This window comes from Scyliorhinus canicula, chromosome 19 (assembly GCF_902713615.1).
Source record: "Scyliorhinus canicula chromosome 19, sScyCan1.1, whole genome shotgun sequence".
NCBI classification, from domain to species: Eukaryota; Metazoa; Chordata; class Chondrichthyes; order Carcharhiniformes; family Scyliorhinidae; genus Scyliorhinus; species Scyliorhinus canicula.
This window is the reverse complement of record NC_052164.1, coordinates 21,136,822-21,159,159: the sequence shown is the minus strand read 5'-3', so window position 1 is coordinate 21,159,159 and position 22,338 is coordinate 21,136,822. Positions and strand designations below refer to the sequence as shown.

Sequence of the window (22,338 nt, the reverse complement as noted above, 5' to 3'; positions counted from 1 at the left end):
AAAATAAACAAAAGGAGAGAGCTTAAGATCTGAAGCAAGACGGACTCAGATCCATCACACCAGAAATATGTCTTTTTTGCGATGCCAATCAATATAATGTACAAACTATCACACACGAATGATAAAACTTTGCTTTGGAAAGCAATGTGTTCAAACCGCATTCTTGTACTCTACATGGTGATCAAATCCCCTAAAAAATGACATATCTCTGAACTCATTCCTCTGCCAGAAACGTTCAAAGTGCCAGACTGATGGCCTTTTGGAAATACGAACAAAAGAATTTCAAGATTTCCTACCACGTTGGAAGCCTGCAAGAAAATTTCAATCCACAACTGGGTAGTGAGCACCTTCTTAAACGGCAAAAATAACCGCTGAATAATCTTCTTGCTGCTTAGGAAAGGTGTTGATGGAGCCATCGGTTTAGAACGTCTCACAAGTTCAGCTCATGAGGAGGTCACGTGAAGAGAACAGGAGGCCGACACAAATTAATATCATGTGGAGGAATGGGTGGAATTGATTAGCAGTGTTATTTTTTTTTAAAGATTTTTTTAAAAAAGCATTTGACAAAGGCAGAATTCTTTGTCATCTGTAATGAAGCCTGTAGATTTCCAATAGCCGGCTCAGCTAGTTAGGACAGTGATTCAGTGAGTCATATTAGACCAAAATCGATTCCAGGTGCAATTCCAGCTTCTGCCGTGTTAGTTGATACCAGCTGGGACAATGGCAAAAGTATTAAAAAGGGCCTTCAGTGTCGCTGAGTTCGTCATCCTGTGCACATGCCCATATCAGCGAAGCTTTCTTTGCTTGATTAGCGCCAGCCTGCTTGGCATGTTTGCCCTGGAAAGGATTGCTTCACTGGTGACTGCCTGTGTGGTTCCATTGCTGCATTTGTAATTGAGAAACCCATCTTTCGAACAATAAAAGCCACAGGAGAAAGTGCTCAAAAGAAAATTACATTTTGTTTCTAAGTCACTGTTTATTTAGTCTGATTCATACAAGTAAGCGTGGAACCTTAAGAGAACCAATCTTACAACAGTTTCTTTACCATACCAGAAAATAGTCTGCAAATACGGTTGATGCCCCACTTAAATCTGAACTCGCTTTATTTGTATAGCATAGACATTAATAAATAGGTTACACTGGAAATTGTGCAAACTGTTTAGAAACACAAAAGAATAGTGGTGAAAGGACTTGGTCATACTGAAGTGCTCTGCATATTGGGGCTTTCATGGTAGAGTTGCCACTTTGTAGAAGTGGGAGATCATGCTGCAACAGTTTATGATAGCACTCCCTTCATCCACCTTATCCAAGGAGGTGATTTAGATTAAAATAAACTTAATACTGCAAAAAAAACAATGCAAGATCAGTATTATCATGCATCCAATGAAGGCCATTACACACCATATTCACAATAAGTCTTCAACATAGCCCTTTAAGAGTAACGTTTATAGACACACAATGATAACGATTAGTCTTGGCGAGATATTATTGCACAAGGTACAATTAACAAGTCATGGCACAGAAAGAAGATTTTGCATCAGACAGCTATTATAGATTGGAGGTACCTTTGTATATAAGGCAATACAGAACAATGCAAAAGGTCCCACGGTTGGATTCAACCCATGGCACGATCAACTCAGCCACACCCAAACCATCAGAACCCTAATTTATCCTTTCACTTCATGTTAAAGAGAAAAAGACAAGGGAAGTTCAGAGTTCAGCGGAAATCAGGAATAAAAGGCAGTAGACACAGATGACGCTTAACAAGATCAATTCTTCTGGTCCCAACTGAAACTTGATTTTTTTTTTGAAATTACAAATTTGTTAAACCTCAGGAACAATGAGCCATTTACAATGTTGGTCCCCACAACTTGTGCTGTATCACAGCCTTCCATTTTTCATTTGTTACAGTAATGCTTGCAAATCAATATGAATTCTAAATCGGAACCTTCCACAGATTAGTTAAGATAACACTGCATTTATAAGACGCGGAAACAGAATTAAAATGGGAAAAATGTGTTGGTCTGTCGGAAGAAGATTACAATTCTAATGAAAAATGTATGCAGGAGGCTTTGTTAAGGCAAAGAGCTCTTATCTCATATAACTTTAGTTGTGCGAGATTCTAGCCTACAGCAGCTTCCTGTCCCTTCAGGCCAAGTGACACTGCTGTTCACACAGTAACAGCATTTAAAACGTCGGTCAGTCCCAGTTGGTTTACCAGAGGGAACAACATGATTCTCCGGCCTGGCTGGACGCGGAGTCAGATAATTTCACAGCTTTATCGTGTCCCTCAGCCTCCCATAATCCTGGCGTTTGGAGAATTTTTTCCACCACTTCTTCAAATGCACACTCCACTCCGTCGCAGGTTTTAGCACTGGCCTCTGGGATGGAAGGAAACATAAATGAGGAGTCGCTCAATAGAGAAAGATAAATCTATTAAGACTGTGTTTATTGCATACGCACAGAAATAAACACAAGCAAAAGACCAATGGATCAAGTCTTTCCTAAGCAGTCTACAGAGCATGCTACTCATCTATTCCCTAGCAATGGGAAAAGTAGGAAAAAGTCTGCAGTTAATTCCGAAAAATGAGGCTCCTCACAGACTCCCCAAAGAGAATCACGTAATGTTCAGCTCTCCGTTGCCCATGAATCACCATTACCTCAACTAATTTTGCCTCCTGTCTATTCTCATGCTCGAAATTGGGAGTGGCAGTGAGGAGACAGAGCAAATAACAGATTAACGCATGAAGAAACACTTACTTGCCCAAACATCACTGCTCACGCGGCTCCCTGTGATGTGAATCAAGCTTATCCAATGTACACTCTGAGGCAGAATGCGGCCCTCAAAGCCCGAGATCGAGTTTGCAAAGTGCCATTCAAACAGGTGACTGGAAGAATCTTTCACCACGTTCACAAACGAGTGTGGGGAACAAACAATCTTGCGATTGGAGAGAACAGCAAACACCAGAGGTGGAGAGTTCAGGACCTGGGGAGCCGATGGTCAGGGAGCAAGGTCCAGGGAGCGGAGATGCAGGGTGTAGGTGCCAGGTGGGCTAGAGGTGGAGCATGAGATGGCAGGAGTGGGTCCAACTGACATCTGCATGACTGGATATTGTGTCATTGTGCTGCGGGGGGGGGGGGGGGGGGGGGGGGGGGAAGCCCAGCAGAGAGAGAGAAGGTGGGTAGAAAGCGAGCGAGCGGGAGCGGAGGGAGCCGCAGACAGAGAGAGAGAGAGAGAGAGAGAGAGGAGAGAGAGAGAGAGAGAGTGGGTAGAGAGTGAACGGGGGGGGGGGGGGGGGGGGGGGGGGGGGGGGGAGCTACCGTTGCCCTCCCACCCCTCGCCTCATCGCAACAGCTCCCCCCCCCCCCATCCTGGTTCCGACACGACACACATACACTTTCCAACCCCCCCAGACCTTCTTGCACCCTCCTGAAGTCATCACCCCCCCCCCCCCCCCCCCCGTTTTGATCACCTGCTGCCCACTGAGGGCAGCACCTCCTCCCAGATGTCTCGCTATGTGCCAATTAATTCGCCTCCGAGCAAAAATGGCCATGGGGCAGCCAGTCTTTGGGATGGCAGGGCTCCACACAGACTTCTTAATTAAGGGGCACAGGGAACACAAAATCTAGCCCCAACGCAACCTTGTAGCGCCTTCGATTCAGTCATTCTTCCTTGGTAAGACAGGTAGTGCAGGCGTGCAAGCCAGGAGAATCATTTATCCACCATGCAAAAAGCAGGGTTTGAGTTTTAATGTCATGAGCACAGGTCGCAAGAAGTAAATTGGCGGCAAATATAAAATTGGAATGGGAATAGAGAAAGAAACACAACACAAAAGACTTACCTATAAACAGCATTGAATGTTTTCTGGCATATCTCAGTCCATCATTGCGGTCAATTTCACGGTTAGTCTAAAAAAGTTTTCGACAACGTTTAGAGTTATTGATGTATTTCTACATAGATCACATGGTAATATAGCCATATTAAATTTAATACAGGAGATTTATTACAAATATTACAGAGTACGAGGTCTACATTCAGAATAGGAAAATCAAGTACACAAGTTATTTTGCCGCTATTATTTTTTGATCTTAGTACGAGTGAAGTAACCAACATTATTCTGGCTGGCATGGAAGGATTCATGCCGAACTCTTATTTCATCAGTTCTGGTACAAGATCATGATTAAAACTAAGCTTTTTATTTCAGCTATCTTTCTCAAGTATGCTCCCTTCCCTGGATGGGGCGCCGGTAGTCCTAGTCAACGTGTACGCGCCCAACCGGGACGACACGAGCTTCATCAAAAAGACCATGGCAGAAATCCCGGACATAGCGACGCATCGACCAATCATGGGGGGGGGGGGGGGGGGGGGGGGGGGGGGGGGGACTTCAACTGTGTACAGGATCCAAAGACGGACAGATCAAACCCCAAAACGGGGAAAACCTCAAGCATGGCAAGGGAACTCGGTCACTTTATGGAGCAGATGGGAGCTGTGGACCCCTGGAGGTTTGCCCACCCGGGGGAGAAAGAATTCTCCTTCTTCTCCCCAGTACACAACGTGTTCACAAGAATGGACTTCTTTGTGGTGGGGAAAACGGTGCTTCCAGGGATAGACAAAGTGGAATACTCCGCAATTGTGATATCAGACCACGCCCCACACTACATGGACGTGCGGCTGGAGACGGGAAGGGCCCAGCGCCCCACATGGAGGTTGGACGGTGCCTTACTAGCTGACAAGGCCTTCAGCGAAAGGATAGTGCGGGCCATAGCGGAGTACACAAAGAACAACCAAAACGGGGAGGTATCATCCTCCAAGTTCTGGGAAGCGCTTAAGGCCGTACTAAGAGGGGAAATCATTGCCTTCAAAGCACAAAGAGATAGGGAGGAAAGGGTGGCTAGGGAGAAGCTGGTCGACTCCATACTGGAGGTAGACCGTAAATACTCCAAGGCCCCGACCGTAGAGCTCCTGGCGGAGAGAAAAGAACTACAAAGGAACTTTGACCTGCTCTCCACCAGGAAAGCAGTGCACCAACTCCGCCAGGCGCGCGGGACCCTGTACGAACACGGAGACAAAGCCAGCCGCCTGTTGGCACACCAGCTGAGAAAGCAGGCAGCCACCAGAGAGATTGCGCAAATCAGGGGTACCAGAGGCACGTTGGAAACAGAACCAGAGAGGATTAACAAAACCTTCAAGGCCTTCTACCAAGAGCTGTACACCTCAGAGCCCCCAACGGGGAAGGCTGGGATGAACCGGTTCCTTGATGGACTGGACATACCAGTCGTGGGAGAGGGCAGAAAACGGGATCTGGAAGCACCACTAGCACTGGGAGAGATAATGGACAGCATTAGCTCCATGCAGACGGGGAAGGCGCCGGGACTGGACGGATTCCCGGCGGACTTCTACAAAACATTTGCGACAGCGCTGGCCCCGCACCTGCGGGAGATGTTCACAGACTCCCTAGCTCGGGGCACACTGCCACCCACGTTAGCACAGGCCTCAATCTCGCTGATATCTAAGAAAGACAAAGACCCAACGGAATGTGGGTCATACAGACCCATATCTCTGCTGAACGCAGACGCCAAAATACTGGCCAAAATCCTAGTCAAAAGGCTAGAAGACTGTGTACCTGAGGTGGTCACAGAGGACAAGACGGGCTTCGTCAAAGGTAGACAGCTCATCTCGAACATCAGGCGCCTGCTGAACGTAATAATGACCCCCTCCGGGGAGAGAACACAAGAGGTGATCGTCTCCCTGGACGCAGAAAAGGCCTTCGACAGAGTCGAATGGAAATACCTCAGAGGTACTGGAGCGGTTCGGGCTTGGAACAGGGTTCACCGCTTGGGTAAAGCTCCTATACAACGCTCCCATGGCGAGTGTACGGACCAACAATACAACTCCCAATACTTCCAGCTGCACAGGGGCACCAGACAAGGATGCCCACTGTCCCCGCTGCTGTTCGCACTAGCAATTGAACCGCTAGCAATCGCGCTCAGAGCAGCAAAAAATTGGAGGGGGATCCGAAGGGGAGGCAGAGAGCACAGAGTCTCACTCTATGCAGATGATCTGCTCCTCTACATCTCGGACCCACAAAGCAGCATGGACGGAATCATCGCGCTCCTGAAAGAGTTTGGGGCCTTCTCGGGCTACAAACTCAACATGAGCAAAAGCGAGATCTTCCCAGTACACCAGCGCAGCACTAAAGGGGCTGCCGTTCAAACAAGCCCGGTATAAATTCCGCTACCTGGGGATCCAAATAGCCCATGACTGGAAAGGGATCCACAAATGGAACCTCACCAGCCTGACGGAGGAAGTAAAAAAAGGACCTGCAAAGATGGAACACACTCCCGCTCTCCCTCGCGGGGAGAGTCCAGACGATCAAAATGAACGTACTGCCCAGGTTCCTCTTCCTGTTTAGATCCATTCCGATCTACATCCCCAAGGCCTTCTTCAAAGTGCTGGACAAACTTATCATGGCGTTCGTATGGGGGGGGTAAAAATGCTAGGATCCCAAAGAAGGTCCTACAAAAAACAAAATCCAGGGGGGGGCTAGCTCTCCCGAATCTACAATTCTACCACTGGGCGGCAACAGCCGAGCGAGTAAGGGGATGGATCCAGGAGCCAGAAGCCGAGTGGGTGCGTGCGGAGGAGGCCTCCTGCATGGGGACCTTCCTCCGGGCCCTCGCCACGGCAGCACTCCCATCCCCACCCAAAAAACACTCCAGCAGCCCAGTGGTGACAGCCACCCTCCAATCCTGGAACCAACTGCAGCAGCAATTTGGCCTGAACAAAATGTCGGACAAGGCTCCCATCTGCAACAACCATAGGTTCACACCAGCACTGACTGACGCCACCTTCAAAAGGTGGAGGCAGGACGGGGGGACACTGACAGTCAGGGACCTATACACAGACGACAGGATCGCAACACTGGACGAACTGACAGAGAAATTTTGGCTAGCTGGGGGGAACGAGCTGCTGTACCTCCAGCTCAAAAACTTCCTATGAAAGGAGACAAGGACGTACCCACAACCGCCACGACAGACACTACTGGAAGACCTACTGGACGCAAGTGTCCTAGAGAAAGGGAACTGTAGCGACTTGTATGACCGACTGGTAGAAAGGGACGACACCGTACTGGACGCAACAAGAAGGAAATGGGAGGATGACCTGGGGATGGAGATAGGGTGGGGACTCTGGAGCGAAGCACTACATAGGGTCAACTCCACCTCCACGTGCGCAAGGCTCAGCCTGACGCAACTAAAAGTGGTACATAGAGCCCACTTAACAAAAAACCGTATGAGCAGGTTCTTCCCGGAGGTGGACGACAGATGCGAATGGTGCCAAAGAGGCCCGGCCAACCACGCCCACATGTTCTGGTCTTGCCCCAGACTTGTGGAGTACTGGACAGCCTTCTTCGAGGCTAGGTCCAAAGTGGTGGGGGTAAGGGTGGAGCCATGCCCGATAGTGGCGGTCTTCGGTGTTTCAGACCAGCCAGATCTATTCCTGGGGAGGAGGGCGGACACCCTTGCCTTTGCCTCCCTGATCGCCCGCCGTAGAATCCTGTTTTCTGGCGGTCAGCAGCACCGCCCAGAGCTGCAGACTAGCTGTCCGACCTCTCGGAATCTCTCCAAATGGAGAAAATCAAATTCGCCATCTGAGGGTCGGACGACGGCTTCCACAGAACGTGGGAGCCATTCATGCAATTGTTCCGGGACCTGTTTGTGGCCAACGAACAAGAGGAAGAATAGTCGGGTGGCCAAGAATCAGGGGAAAATGGATGGGAATCGGGGGAAGGTTGCCCGGGGGGGGGGGGGGGGGGGGGGGGGGGGGGCTACGGGTTTGTTATGGGGGTTTGATGGCTAGCTAAGGCCCAAAACCAAACTGTAAATAAATGCCAATAAACATGTGCCTCGGCCATATTGGGGAATGCAAAATATGTATGCCGGCTAAAGGGGGGCGGCCACAGTTATTATTACGAAGGTGCTTACCTGTAAATATATATGTTAATTTTTGCGTGTTCTTTTTTTTTCTCTCTCTCTAACAATTTGTAATTTGTTCAATATAAAACATGAAAACTAAATAAAAAACTTTTATAAAAAAGTATGCTCCCTTGTCACAAAAAAGGCTTTCAAACCATCTTTGCATAATTCTAAATCCACTATCCATTGGAGTTATTTGGATATTAAATGAAAGTTGAGCGGATGATCTCCAATCCTTCCAGCAGCCCAATGTCAAGATTATCTTGACTTTGCCTTTCCACCTTTTGTTTTCCAATTTTAGATACAACTGCCAGCTCTCCAAACACAAAACAGACTATTTCTTCAAAAATAAAACTCACTTCCCATTTGTTTCTGGTTCTTCCAAGGCTTCAACAATGCCACCCTACAGACACCCTGCCCTGCTCATTAAACCACTTCCTTAGCCTTTGATCCCAACCACATTCACAATGCGGCTATGCAAGAAACAAAACAATCAAACTTTTTTCTTTAAATTCATCTACGGAGACGTGGGCTTCACTGGCTCGGCCAGCATTTATTGTCCATCCCTAATTGCCCTTGGAAAGGTGGAGGTGAGCCACCTTCTTGAACCGCTACTGAAGCGTAGGTACACCCACGGTGCTGTTAGGGAGGGTGTCCTAGGATTTAGACCTAGTGGCAGTGAAGGAAAGCTGATATATTTCCAAGTCAGGATGGCGAGTGGCTTGAAGAGGATTTCCAGGTGGTGGTGTCCCAGGTGTATGCTGCCCTTGTCCTTAGAGATGGCAGTGGTTGCCGCCCACCATCTCGATATACCCCAAAACGCCAGGTGGGAGATCACCGGGACATAGAGCGGGTCTCGCCACGCCGCCCTGGCACCCACACGCAATTCTCCCACCCCCCCCCCCCAAACTGGCGCAGCAAGAATCACGGCGAGCGCTGATTCTCCGGCCCGGATGGGCCGAGCAGCCTGCCCAACACGACAAGTTCCCGCCGCCGCCGTCCACACCTGGTCGCTGCCGGCGGGAACAGCGCAGGAACGCTGGTGGGGTGGCCTGTGGGGTGGGGGGAGAGGGGTGTTCTTGCACCGGGAGGGACCTCAAAAGGGGTCTGGCCCTCGACTGAAGGAGGACCTCCTTCCCTCCGCTGCCCCAGAAGATCCATCCGACATCTTCTTGCGGGGCAGCCGCGGGGAGGGCAGCAACCGCGCATGTGTAGGTTGGCGCCAGCCAACCTGCACATGCGCGGGTGATGCCATTCACGTGCCGCCGGCCAAGGCCCGGCGCGAGTAAATGACGCGGTGCCGCTCCTAGCCCCCCGGGGGCGGGTAGCGGCCTCCGACACCGGAGGGCCACAGCGGCTGACGCGCACGATGACGTCAGCCGCGCATGCGCGGATTGGACGGCTCCAACCCGCGCATGCGCAGATGACATCATCACGCATATGCGTCAAACCCACGCATGCGCGGGCTGTCATGCCCCTCAGCCGCCCAGTGGACTGATCCTGCGGGGTGGCGGAGGAACAAAGAGTGCGCAGTTTCGGACCTGCTGCCCGCGATCGGTGCCCACCGATTGCGGGCCCATGCCACGGCCGTGCCAATCGGCGCCATGGTTGTCGGGAACGGAACTTTGCCGTCTTCACGAACGGTGAGAGCAGGTGTGTTTGCGTTCGTGAAAATGGCCGTAAAGGCCTGGGAACTCGGCCCATCGGCTAGGGGAGAATCGCTGTTCGCCGTAAAAAAACGGCGAGCAGCGATTCGTGTCGTGGGGCGGCCGTGGGTGGGGGGAGAATAGCGGGAGGTCGGGAAAAATGTCGGGAAGGCCCTCCCGCTATTCTCCGACCCGTCGTGGGCAGCGGAGAATCGCGCCCAGTGTTTCTTCTATTTTGTTGACAACAATATCAAGGTCATTTCCCCCCCCCCCCAACTCAACATTTTCTTAAAGCTGAAGTCCAATGGTCACAAAATATCATATAAATTTAAAATTCAGACTTTTGCCAATTAATGTGACACAAAGAAAAGGACATTAATGCTCGACAGTCCAGCAATTTTCTTTTTGCTTGTGTTGCAATTCTAAAATATTTTCCAAACGTACCTTATCAATCTTGTTTCCAACCAGCATCTTTACTATTCCATGCTTCGTGCTGAAAGTTTCCAATTCATTCTGCCAGTTGTCGAGCTTTGCAAAGGTTTCTCTCCTCGTGACATCGTACACTATAACAAAATTCTAAATTAAACCTTCAGGAGGAGCAGAAAGGTTACCATAAGCCAAGGACATCATTGTAATGTCTGAACAGCTTCCCTTTAAAATTGCTGAGCTCTAAAGTAATTACGGCCAGGGCAGCACTTGGCTCAGTGGTTCGTACTGGGACTACGGTGTTGAGGACCTGGGTTCGATCCCGGCTCTGGGGCACAGTCCGTGTGGAGTTTGCACATTCTCCCCATGTCTGCGTGGGTTTCACCCCTGCTGTGTTGGGTACTCTGGATCTGTGGAGACTGCATTTAACTCAGCAGTAACACATACAGGCTACCAACACTTGAAATGGTACAACACTATTTTATTAAGCTAGGAACTGTTGAACATACTTTCACTGTGGGTCGACACTATGTTAGATTAAACTGAAGACCTATGCCTATCCTAACCAGTCTATACTATCAGCACATGGTAAAGATCTGTGCTACAAGCTGTGAGCTCTGTCCTTCTTAGAGGCTGCATCCCGAATGAGCGGGAAAACTAGTGCCCTCTGGCTTTATAGTGGGTGTGCTCTACCTGGTGATTGGCTGCTGTGTTGTGTGTGCTGATTGGTCTTGCAGTGTGTCAATCAGTGTGTGTCTGCACCATTATATACTGATGTGTATATTATGACAACCCCCACAACCCAAAGATGTGCTGGTTAGTTGGATTAGCCATGCTAAACTGCCCCTTAATTGGAAAATAAAATAATTGGGTACCCTAAATTTATTTAAAGAAAGTAATTGTGGCCTACTTTCAAAAATATTGCACAGAAATTATGCAAATGTGCCTGAATTTGCATTGTCCAATGAGTGTGATGGGGAATGCAAAATAGAAATAGTTTTACTTTAAATCGATAGCAACTGGGATTTTCACAGTAACTTCATTTCAGTGCAAGCCTACTTGTGATACTACTAAAAGATTTTTATCCAAAATTTAACATAATCTTAAAAATCTTACACCAGCAAATATGGGGGGGGGGGAAGGGGGGCACAGCCTCAGGATAAGGGGCCGGTCATTTTAGGATGGAGGTGAGGAAAAAGGGTTGCGGATGCTTCATTGTTGCATACATTCGAGGCTGAAATAGACACATTTTAGGATTCTCAGGGAATCAAGGGAAAGGGACAGCAAATGGAAAGTGGAATTGAAACCCCAGCTCAGCCACAATCAAACTGGAATGCAGAGCAGACTCGATGGGCAAAATGTTCACCTCCAGCTCTCACTTCCTGTGTTGCAGCCAAAACTACCCGTTTGCTTTCGGTTGATTAAAACTAATTACATCACAAATGCATAATTTTTAAAAAAAACTATTTCACAGGATGTGGGCTTCGCTGGCTAGGCCTGCTTTTATTGCCCATCCCTAATTTCCCTCAAGAATCTGGTGAGCTGCCTGCTTGAACTGCTGCAGTCTCTGAGCTGTAGGTACACCCACAGTGCTGTTAGGAAAGGAGTTCCAGAATTTTTTGCACAGTGAAAGAACAGAGATGCAGTCCCAAGTCAGGATGATTGGGTTCCTGTGCATTTGCTGCTCCTATATTTCTGGAAGGTGCTCTCGAAGGAGCCATGGGGAGTTGATGGGCAGCAGGGTAACACAGGGGTTATCACTGTTGCTTCACAGCTCCAGGGTCCCCAGGTTCGATTCCCGGCTTGGGTCACTGTCTGTGCGGAGTCTGCACGTTCTCCCTGTGTCTGCGTGGGTTTCCTCCGGGTGCTCCGGTTTCCTCCCACAGTCCAAAGATGTGCAGGTTCGGTGGATTGGCCACACTAAATTGCCCTTAGTGTCCAAAAAGGTTGGGTGGGGTTGCTGGGATGGAGTGGAGGCGTGGGTTCGGGTGGGGTGCTCTTTCCAAGGGCCGGTGCAGATCGATGGGCCAAATGGCCTCCTTCTACACTGTAAATTCTATGATTCTGTGATCTTGCAGGTGGTAAACACTGCTGCGACTGTGCGTCGGTGGAGGAAGTGAATGGTGAAAATGGTGGATGGACGCAAATCAAGCGGGCTGCTTTGTCCTGGATGACGTTGAGCTTCTTGCGCATTGTTGGAGCTGCACACATCCAGGCAAGCGGAGAGTATTCCATTACACTCCTGACTTGTGCACAGTAGATGGTAGACAGAGCGTCAAGAGTCGAGTTACTCACTGCAGAATTCCCAGTCTCTGACCTGCTCTTAATAATAATATTAATTTTTATTGTCACAAGCAGGTTTACATTAACACTGCAGTGAAGTTACTGTGAAAAGCCCCAGTCGCCACATTCCGGCGTCTGTTCATGTACACAGAGGAGAATTCAGAATGTCTAAATTACCTAACAGACCGTCTTTTGGGACTCGTGGGAGGAAACCGGAGCACCCGGAGGAAACTCAAGCAGACACAGGGAGAACGTGCAGACTCTGCATAGCCAGTGACCCAAGCCGGGAATCGGACTTGGGACTTTGGAGCTGGGAAGCACAGTACTAACCACTGTGCGAATGTGCCGCCCATAATACTAGAGGTCATCAATAAAAAGGTAGTTGAGGAGGAATCAATTCGGGAATTTATTTGGATAGAGCGTGGGCAGAATGTGGAACTCTTTGCGCTGGGCAGTGGTTGAATAGCATAGATGCATCAGGGACAGAGGGGGTGGGGGTGTCAAATTAAACTGCCCCAATTCCTCTGCTCTCTACCCATCTGTAAATAGAATAGTGTTTTTGTATTCGGATTCTCACACTCTATAAACAGTGGCATATTTTCCCCAACTCTCTAAACTAGCAGAGTGGGCCCAGTAACAAGGGCTGGGTTATCTCAGGATAACATGCAGTATTAAAAAAAAGTTTTGTACACACAAGAATGTTCTATCCGAGGAGGGGTTGACTGATTGTAGAGTGATCCGTCTAGAGCGAGACTCCCATGACTGGAGTAGGCACACAGAGTAAGTTTGTTTAGTGGCACGAGTTCCAAGGTTCCAGCAGTTAGCAGGTTTGATGAGGACCAGAATTCTTGATGGTAGACAGTGCAGGCTGTTGCCTGGAGTTACGTTCATGTTGGAGATCGAACAGTAACCTCTAGAGTTCAGTTCCACTGTACAGTATTACCGTGCAGTTTGATGGGGTGGGTGTAGGGCATGTGACACTCCTCCCACCACCACTCCTCGATGTGGGACAAAAGGAGGTATATATTCCAATGGCTGGAATCCTGGGGTATTGAATTGGAGTCAGGATTCCTTTTGTTCTAGGAGGGACTGATTTTGGGTTGCTAAACCTTGCTCTCTTGTTGAAACCATTGTGTCAGAACAGAACAGTTAATGCTTAAACCATGAGCACCATTATGGGAGATTAAGACCTGCAGAGGCCCGCCTTTGTTCGAAGGTGGCTGGAGCAGGCCCATTGTCAGTGGGGCCATTGTGTTGGCTGGGTTTGAATGTTTATGCTGGGCCAGGAGTGTTACATTACAGACTTTGTTAACATTGAAATTACTGGACCCCAGATGTGACCAGCTGGAGACATCACGTCAGCTCAGCAATTGTCCATTTTGAAAAGGACGCAAACAAAAGAAAATTGACCAGCTAGTGAACAGGTTTATAATTTTCGTTCACGCTTCAACCATGGCACTAGGTAAGCATTTGAGGGAGAAGGGACTAGAGGAGCATGCTGATGGAATAAAGCTGCGATGAAGAAGGATGAAGGAGACTTATGCTGTCATTGATAGTTGGGCCCAGTGGCCTGTTTTTGTGCTGTATATTCTACGCAGTGTTACAAACAGTTTTGCACAACCAGCACCAACCGCAATAGAAACCTCGGAACAGGGACATTTCAGTCGTCAGTTTCAATACATGCGGCACATTTACTCAGTTTGCTACTGGCTAGGAGGGATCTATGCATCAGAAGCAGGAAGTCCAAACACCCAGGAGCACCATGAATCACTGGTAGATAAAATGAAATGAAATGAAAATCGCTTATTGTCACGAGTAGGCTTCAATGAAGTTACTGTGAAAAGCCCCTAGTCGCCACATTCCGGCGCCTGCCCGGGAGGCTGGTACGGGGTAATGTATATGTATGGATTACACTGCACAAGAGTCTTCCCCCTAAACCGAAATCACAGATTGCACTAACAGACAGATGCGGCAAATATGAGCCCACTGCATCAAACACGACCCAAAGGTACAGTTTACCCAAAATTTCACGGAGTGCTGGATAAGGGGAGAAAATCTGTTAAACTCGCCGGCTCAACAGACGCCATTCCTCGCCTGATTTAACAGCACTCCGAAGTATTGGCAAGAATCACACAGCCAGCTGGAGGTGGAGGCCTAAACACACTGGGATTCTGAGTCCGAGGCGCCATCTTTAGCTTACGGACTAGGGGAACACCCCCAACCTCCACACGCAGAAGGGAAACCCTAGCCCAATGGAGGGCAACTCCCCCTGCATGCATCCCCTTGCAGCATCCCCTTAGTACTGCCATGGGGCACTGCCCATCCATGTCCCTTAACCCAGAGGCCTGCAGACCCCCAGTGCCCCCGGCGTGGTCATCACAGATGGTTTTCTTTTTTGATACGTTATGGTCGCAAGCTACAGCATCAAGCCCGTGAGTAATATGTTAATACGTAATGATGTATGGAAACCAAAGGGTATGAACTTGCTCACATTGGTGGGGGAGATCGGAAACTGAGAACTTGCTGCCGTAAATCCCGTTTTCCGCTGCTCGCGAGATTTAGCGCCCATTACGGGATTTGTGCCCGTGGTTAACTGAGCCACTACGTCGCGGTCAAGGACTTTGCAAATGGGTGTGCTTACTTACAAAGCACGCTCTGGGATTCAGACAACTTTATTCAGATTAACCTGATTCAGCATCGAGAAGCACAGCACGAATGATCTGGCCAAACAATCTTCCCTCGCTAAATGGTGCAAGCAAGAATTGTTGATGGCCTGGAACCTCCAACAGCAAGCGGAGAACAGCGACTTCTTACCTAAAATAACACCTTGAGCACCTCTGTAATAACTTGGTGTTAATGTCCGGAATCGTTCCTGCCCAGCCGTATCCTGTCAAAGCAATACAATATCTAAAAACCAAAGCTGAAGAAACTTCCAATTGCAACGTACAATAATCAAAATTTAAAAGTCCAAACATGCGCAGGTTAGATGGACTGGCCATGATCGATGCATGGGGTTACGGGGATAGGGCGAAGGAGTGGGTCTAGTTAGATTGCGCTTTTGGAGGGGCGGTACAGACTTGATGAGCCGAATGGCCTCCTTCTACACCGTAGGGGGATCCTATGGATTCTATGAAAATTAAGCGAAGGTGTGGCGAGATCATTTTAGCATGTGTAAATAATAAATCAAACACGCACATGCCACTCAAACAGGGATCCAACTCATCAAGACCATCCTCTTTAAAGCTTTCAGGTAACTAACTTAATTAAGCACCATTTAGAGCACCACAGAATCTAAGATACCCTATGCAATTTTCAACATTTCGAAATCTTGAAGCCAAATTCCATAGCTTCCTTGGATTGGCAATCAGCAGCGGACGGACACTCTGTTCACTGCGCTTAAATTGTAAAGCGCCTGTCTCGCACGACCGTCCTGATTCAGGCAGCGAGCCGGGTCCCTGGTTCGAGCGGTGAAGTGCAAAAGGAGCAGAGCGAAGGAGGACATGTCCTTTTTAACGGTACTGGCTGCCATAAAGCAGGTGAGTTTAAGGATCCCATTGAAAGAGACAAGGTTAAGTTTCTAAGGTAAGTGAATGGGATGTGGCTAAGGGGATTTGGACACCAGTGGGCTAGAGAGCGGCACAGGGGTGGGGAGGGGGTGTGTGGTAAAATCCCCTGCGGGGGGGGGGGTTGTCAGGCTGGGTGTTTAAAATTGTTACTCTGAAATTAGAAGTGCTTATTTTCTTTCGAATTCCTTCAGAATAATTGAAGTAAAACTGGCAGAAGTATCCGAATGTAGCGATCTTTTAAAAATATTAATTTAGAGGACCCAATTTTTTTCCAATTAAGGGGCATTTTAGCGTGGCCAATCGACCTAACCTGCACATCTTTGGGTCGTGGGGGTGAGACCCACACAGACATGGGGACAAACTCCACACAGAGAGTGACCCGGAGCCGGGATCAAACCCGGGTCCCTAGAGCCGTGAGGCAGCAGTGCTAACCACTGCGCCACCGTGCTGCCCTCGAAAGTAGCAATTTAAATCGCTTTGTCAGATGGTTCCCAGCACAGCGCAATTGTCCATGGGAGTTTAGTGCTTCTGGACGTGGGGACTACCCAGGGGGATACCCCAGCGCATCTTTGGGATACCCCCCAAATCGGACGCTGGGCAGCCAGGATGTTATGGCCGATTATATATTTTGGTCTGAAGTCATTCAAGTTTTAAGATGCCGCCTGGGATTTTCAACATATGCCGTTTTCGCTAAATAATGTTCAGAACGGCATTGGTAAGATTGGAAAGCATGAAGGAAAGGGGGGGGGGGGGAGGGGGGGAAGAAAGATCAAGAAATTATGCTCAAGGAGATAAACCTGGAATGTCAATGCTCGAAGGATGAAGGAAAAACAAAATGGCATTAAGAAGTTTCACATTTTTGAGTAAACTGCCAGAAGTGTTTTATTACATCACTTAAACGGCACAAATGTTGGGGTCTGGTCCGGGATTGTAACAAATAGCACAAACAACCACATCAATTTTCACCATTATAAGTTTTTTGCAGAGGGTGGAGATAAGGATTGGTGTAAGTCAGCCATCATGAGCTACAGTGGCTGTATAGCTACTGTAATTCTGGCCCTGACTCACTTTATGGAGACGTTTACCCAGATGTGGCAGACACATAAAAGTGAACCAAAGGTAAATGCACATTTTAATTCACAAAGAAGGGCCTTTTCTCTTCTAAAGTTTCTCCCCCATTCAATTATCTTAAATCAACCTGAAAACGATGACACGATAGCAACAACGCTCAAAGGCGTTGGAAAGGGAAAAGAATTTGAAATCCCAGCATCACAACATTAATTCACACATCTGGCAGGGACAAATAGCCGGAACGTCAATAAAAAGGAGGAAAAACACATAACACAGACAGCTAAAATGTTATGAAACAGACCATTGCATTTTAAAAATCACGCTGCTGACTTACCCAGATTGCAAGTTTGACATTGTTTCCATCAGTTTTCATGGTTTTCACTTTAAAGTCAACCCCTAAAAGAAAAGATTGCATTTAGATAGAACATTGATCTTCACACAACATTGGTTTTCATACATCTTCCAAGGGGATGCAGTATATTAAAAAAAATTTAATCTCACCAATTGTTGAACCAATTTCAGAGTCAAACGTGCCATCCGTGAACCTCAGTAGAAGGCTAAAATACAAAAAAAAAGTATTTTTTTAAAGCATTTTTAAAAATCATTTTGTTTTTGCCCGCTGTATATCGAAAGCACCAATTTAGATTTTTTTTCTAAATGAAGCTACATCCACACTCCATACAGAAAGAGGACATACTGGGCTGGATTCTCCGCACCCAGACGCCAAAATCGCAGCCAGCGCCGGGCGGAGAATCCATTTTCCCCGCATGCAATCGGGACCGGCGGCGTTCCCCGATTCTCCAGGCTCCGAAAAGCGGCGTACTCAGAGAGCACACCGTGCCGCATATTCCCTACCTGCGGCCATTGCTGGAGGCCCGCTCTGTCCCGCTATACTCCGCCCCCCAACCGGCCAAAGCCCCGGCTGCGTGGATCTAATGTGGTCCTGCCGGTTGGGACCCTAGTGTGTCGGCCGCGGCAGCCCTGGTCGGGGTAGGCTGATCAGAAGGCGGGTGGGGGGGGGGGGGGGGGGGGGGGCCTTATAGGCGGCCGGGCAGTTTTTGGGCGGGTGGTCTGGGGCGGGACACATGGCCGATCAGGGGCACTATGTTTAGGGTCCAGCTCCGCGGTCTGGAGCACTGCACGGCCGCTGGAGGCCGCCGCCATGTGCATGCATGGCCTCTGACCCAGATGTGCAAGGGCCCGCATCTGCAGCAAAAGCTGCTAGTTTCACGCTGGTTCACTGCTCGCCCCCTGCACGGCTGGGAATATGTGACCCTTTCAGACCAGTTTTTCTGGCGTGAAAGTCCGTAGTTTTTACGACGGCGTGGGGAATTAGTCGCAAAAACAGAGAATCCAACCCACTGTCTCTGTAGGGACATATCCCAATTACTCAAATTCAGAACGTCAAGGCTTAGAGACCAGCCCCACCCTTCACGTGTTAATCGGGGGGTAGAGATGGAACTTAATCAGTTACAAATTGCATTGGTTCTTAGATCTACTTTGACTAATTAGGATCACTACAAATTGGAGCAATAGCTCACAGAATTATCCACAGCAGAAACCGGAGTCGCTAATGGAACGTGGTGGTGCAGGGCGAAGGGGTAGGTCAAGCGAGTAGGCTACCTTGTCAATTATTAGCTGTGGCCTGGAGTATTGCAGAAATATGACAGAATCAGACATTAAAATTAGAGCCTTGATTGTGAGTGTACATTACCAAGCACGTCACCTTCAGACCATCTCTCCACAATGGGACAGTCCTCAGTTGGTGGTCAGGCAACGGACAAGCAAATATCTGAACTCTCACCAAGTGGACATTGGGAATCAGGCCCTCCTCCTAAGGTGCACATCAACATTTGGATGACTGATGCCGGAATTGGAAAGCCGGCGTCTTTTAGTCATTCAAGCCCCTCATACAGTGATGGTCAACCTGCGGCCCGAAGGCCACAAGCAACCCATCTGGGTTCTGAGTGCAGCCCACAAAGACATTATGTTGACCGTTGCCCACTTGTAGAGTTGCCACGTTCCACTGGTATGGTCTACATAGGAAAAACTGAGATGATACATAAAGTGAGGGCACATGAGGGGAGAGGTGTCTGCTGTTTGCACATAACATTGACTGTGAGAGCACCGCGACCCCTGTGCCCAAAGTGTAAATATTTGTTTTTCTTACTTGAAGTTGATGATAGTTCTATTAATACATAAACGATTAATCATTTTCTGTAACTCATTATGAAATATTGAGTGTGTATTAAATGTATTTAATTTTATTCCCGGGGTCATGGTTAGTGAGCTTGCCCGATTTCAATCTTGCGGCCCATGGAGATGAAGGAGGCCCACTCACTAGCCTAGGTTTCCCATCACTCTCCAAATATCACATTTGAGGGCACTCACTCCCTTTGCAAATGGCCGAGCCCTTTTTTTTTTCTTTCAATAATGAATACTAATCGAACATCGCTTGCAAAAAAGTACTTCATATCTTTTTCACGAGAGCCACATGGGGTCCTGCATCTTTAACACTAATGGACAAAACTCAAGTGAGGTTTTCTTCAGCTTTACAATGTTCTGCAGATATCATTCCTGTCCTGCATGTTGACCAAAAGCAGAGTGTAAACTGGGAACTTTGGACCTTATACAGTTCCAACTGGAAACCTTCGGAATGCTCTAATGTCCTTGGTTTGGTTTGTCCATCATTAGATTCCTGTGCTTTTTAGTTTACTTCATTAGTTCAGTTGCTGTAAAATAAAATAGTTTCTGCAATCATAGGATTTACAGTGCAGAAAGAGGGCATTCGGCCCATCGTGACTACACCGGCCGCCGAAAGAGCACCCTAACTAAGCCTACACCTCCACCCCATCCATGCAACCCAGCAACCCCACCTAACCTTTGGACACTACGGGCTAATTTAATGTGACAAATCCACCTAACCTGTACATCTTTGGACTGTGGGAGGAAACCCACGCAGACACGGGGAGAACTTGCAGACTCCGCACAGACAGTGACCCAAGCCGGGAATCGAACCCGGGTCCCTGGTGCTATGAAGCAACAGTGCTAACAACTGTGCTACCGTGCCGCTCAAATTGTACAATTTAGCAGAGAAAACTTTCAGAACTTAGGACAGAATGCTGGGGAGTCCCCAGGAGTATGTTAATACTAATCAGAAACACCAGACAAAGGAAGATTTGAAAACTAATTTGCACAAAGGTGAACTTAAGTATCTTATCAGGTTAAATGAAAATCAACACACCCCCACCATCCCATTTCAATAACATTCAAGAATCCCCACGTAAAGGCACTAAATATTGATGTACAGTTCCACAGCTACTCAAATATTTGGCCTTGAGATCTTTCCATGGAAGCCTGGAAGGTATGTATTATTCAACAGCTTGGGTGCATCACAGCATCACATTCCCCAAACAGAGACAATGGGCACGATTCTCCCAAAAGGGAACAAGGTCCCCTAGCAAGCAGGTTTAGCCACATGTGTCCCGGCCCTCATGGTGCCGCGAAACACATGGCTATTCAATGCGATTTGCATTGTATAAGGAGCCCGAATGGGGAGCGCGCAGCCGAGGCCGCACGTAGCCCCGTTTTGTACAGTGGGGAGCTCTGCTCGCGAGAACTCCCCAGTGTGGCAAGAGATCCCCCGAAGCGATCCCAGACCTCCCACTTCTAGCCTGAACGCACTATGGGAGGATTCCGTCCCTGAACCCCCCCCCACCCCCACAAGCAACCGCTCAGGGCAGCCTCATCCCAATCACGCATGCAAAGAAATGCCAGCTTGGCACTGCCATCCTGGCAATGCCCATGCCAGCTGGCAATGCAACTTGGGCACCTTGGCAGTGCCAGGTTGGCACCCAGGTGGCACTGCCAAGATGCCAGGTTGATACTGTCAGGGTGCCCGGGTGGCACCAGTATTGCCGGGCACCACCCTGCCCAAAGGGCATGCAGCCAGGGGGCTTTGGATCTCCTGGGAGACCCCCCGCAAGTGCCATTCCGTCTGGTCCCCATTTGTGGGGATCAATGCGGATTGTCTCTGAGGCAAAGGGGATGAATCCCAAAGCCTTGGGGAGCTCAGGAATCTGCACAGCGGTCTCGCTCTAATATGCAGATTTGCCAAAAATGTGATCCCGCCCACAATGGGCGGGATTTACATCACAACGTCTGGCGAGGTGGCGATTGGTCTCGCGAGGCGTTGCGAGCCGGGTACATCCTAGGAACGAAGTTTCCCGGCTTTCATCGGTAACACTGCGCCCCGTGGCGAGCTGCCCAATGCGACAGAACCTGGCTGTTTTCCTTTCATCCAACTCAAAGGGTGACAAGTCCAATTGGGTGCGAAGTCCAATTGAAACAACCAATGCAGTCACCCAGCTGGCATCAAACTGAATTGGCAGGGTGTAACTACTTACTGCTTTCAGATTTGTGGGAGCTGATTGTGAAGCATCATCTGGAACTCCCTTCCTTTGTAAATAAATGTTTTACAGCCAACAAAATACTTTTGAAGTGAAGTCACTCATTACATGGAGAAACGTGCCAACCAATTTGCACATATAATCGTGAAGAATTACCGGATAACTAGTTGAACATTAATTATTGGGCAGAACGGGGCGGCATGTGGCACAGTGGTTAGCACTGGGACTGCGGCACTGAGGACCCGGGTTTGAATCCCGGCCCTGGGTCACTGTCCGTGTGGAGTTTGCACATTCTCCCCATGTCTGCGTGGGTTTCGCCCCCCCACAACCCAAAGATGTGCAGGTTAGGTGGATTCGCTGCGCTAAATTGCCCCTTAATTGGAAAAAAATAATTGGTTGCTCTAAACTATAAAAAAAAATTATTGGCCAGAAGACTGCAGAAGTTTCCAGCGTGCCTCTGAAGTGAAGAATCACAAGATCATTTATATGCACTTAAGCTGACAGACAGGAGCTCTGTTAACATTCTCAATCAGAATGATTGCACCAAAGTGAAGCACTGCTGGTTTAACTCAGTTGGCTGGACAGCTGGTTTGTGCTGCAGAGCGAGGCCCGCAGCGCAGGTTCAATTAATAATAATAATCTTTATTAGTGTCGCAAGTAGGCTGCAATGAAATTAATGTAAAAATCCCCTAGTCGCCACACATCGGCGCCTGTTCGTGTACACTGAAGGAGAATTCACCTAACAAGCACGTCTTTCAGCACCTGTGGGAGGAAACTCGGAGCACCCGGAGGAAACCCACGCAGACACAGGGAGAATGTGCAGACTCCGCACAGACAGTGACCCAAACCGGGAATCGAACATGGGTCCCGTGTGCTGTGAAGCAACAGTGCTAACCAACGGGGCTGCCGTGCCACCCATGCGTATCGGCTGAGGTTATTCATGAAGGCTCTGCCTTCTCAACC

The 22,338-nt window shown here is 48.6% G+C and overlaps 1 protein-coding gene across 1 annotated transcript in view; it reads right to left on the bottom strand.

Moving 5' to 3' along the window:
• Positions 1 to 956: 956 nt before the first annotated feature.
• LOC119954160 (ras-related protein Rab-18-like) overlaps positions 957 to 22,338 on the bottom strand; it is a 30,222-nt gene continuing 8,840 nt past the window's right edge. Inside the window, exons 2-7 of the mRNA XM_038779120.1 lie at positions 17,468 to 17,523; positions 17,301 to 17,362; positions 15,144 to 15,216; positions 10,065 to 10,183; positions 3,843 to 3,909; positions 957 to 2,381 (exon numbers count right to left, since the gene is read on the bottom strand). Of these exons, the coding sequence (XP_038635048.1) occupies positions 2,215 to 2,381; positions 3,843 to 3,909; positions 10,065 to 10,183; positions 15,144 to 15,216; positions 17,301 to 17,362; positions 17,468 to 17,523 (544 nt within the window). The 3' untranslated portion in view covers positions 957 to 2,214. The remainder of the gene's footprint in view (positions 2,382 to 3,842; positions 3,910 to 10,064; positions 10,184 to 15,143; positions 15,217 to 17,300; positions 17,363 to 17,467; positions 17,524 to 22,338) is intronic.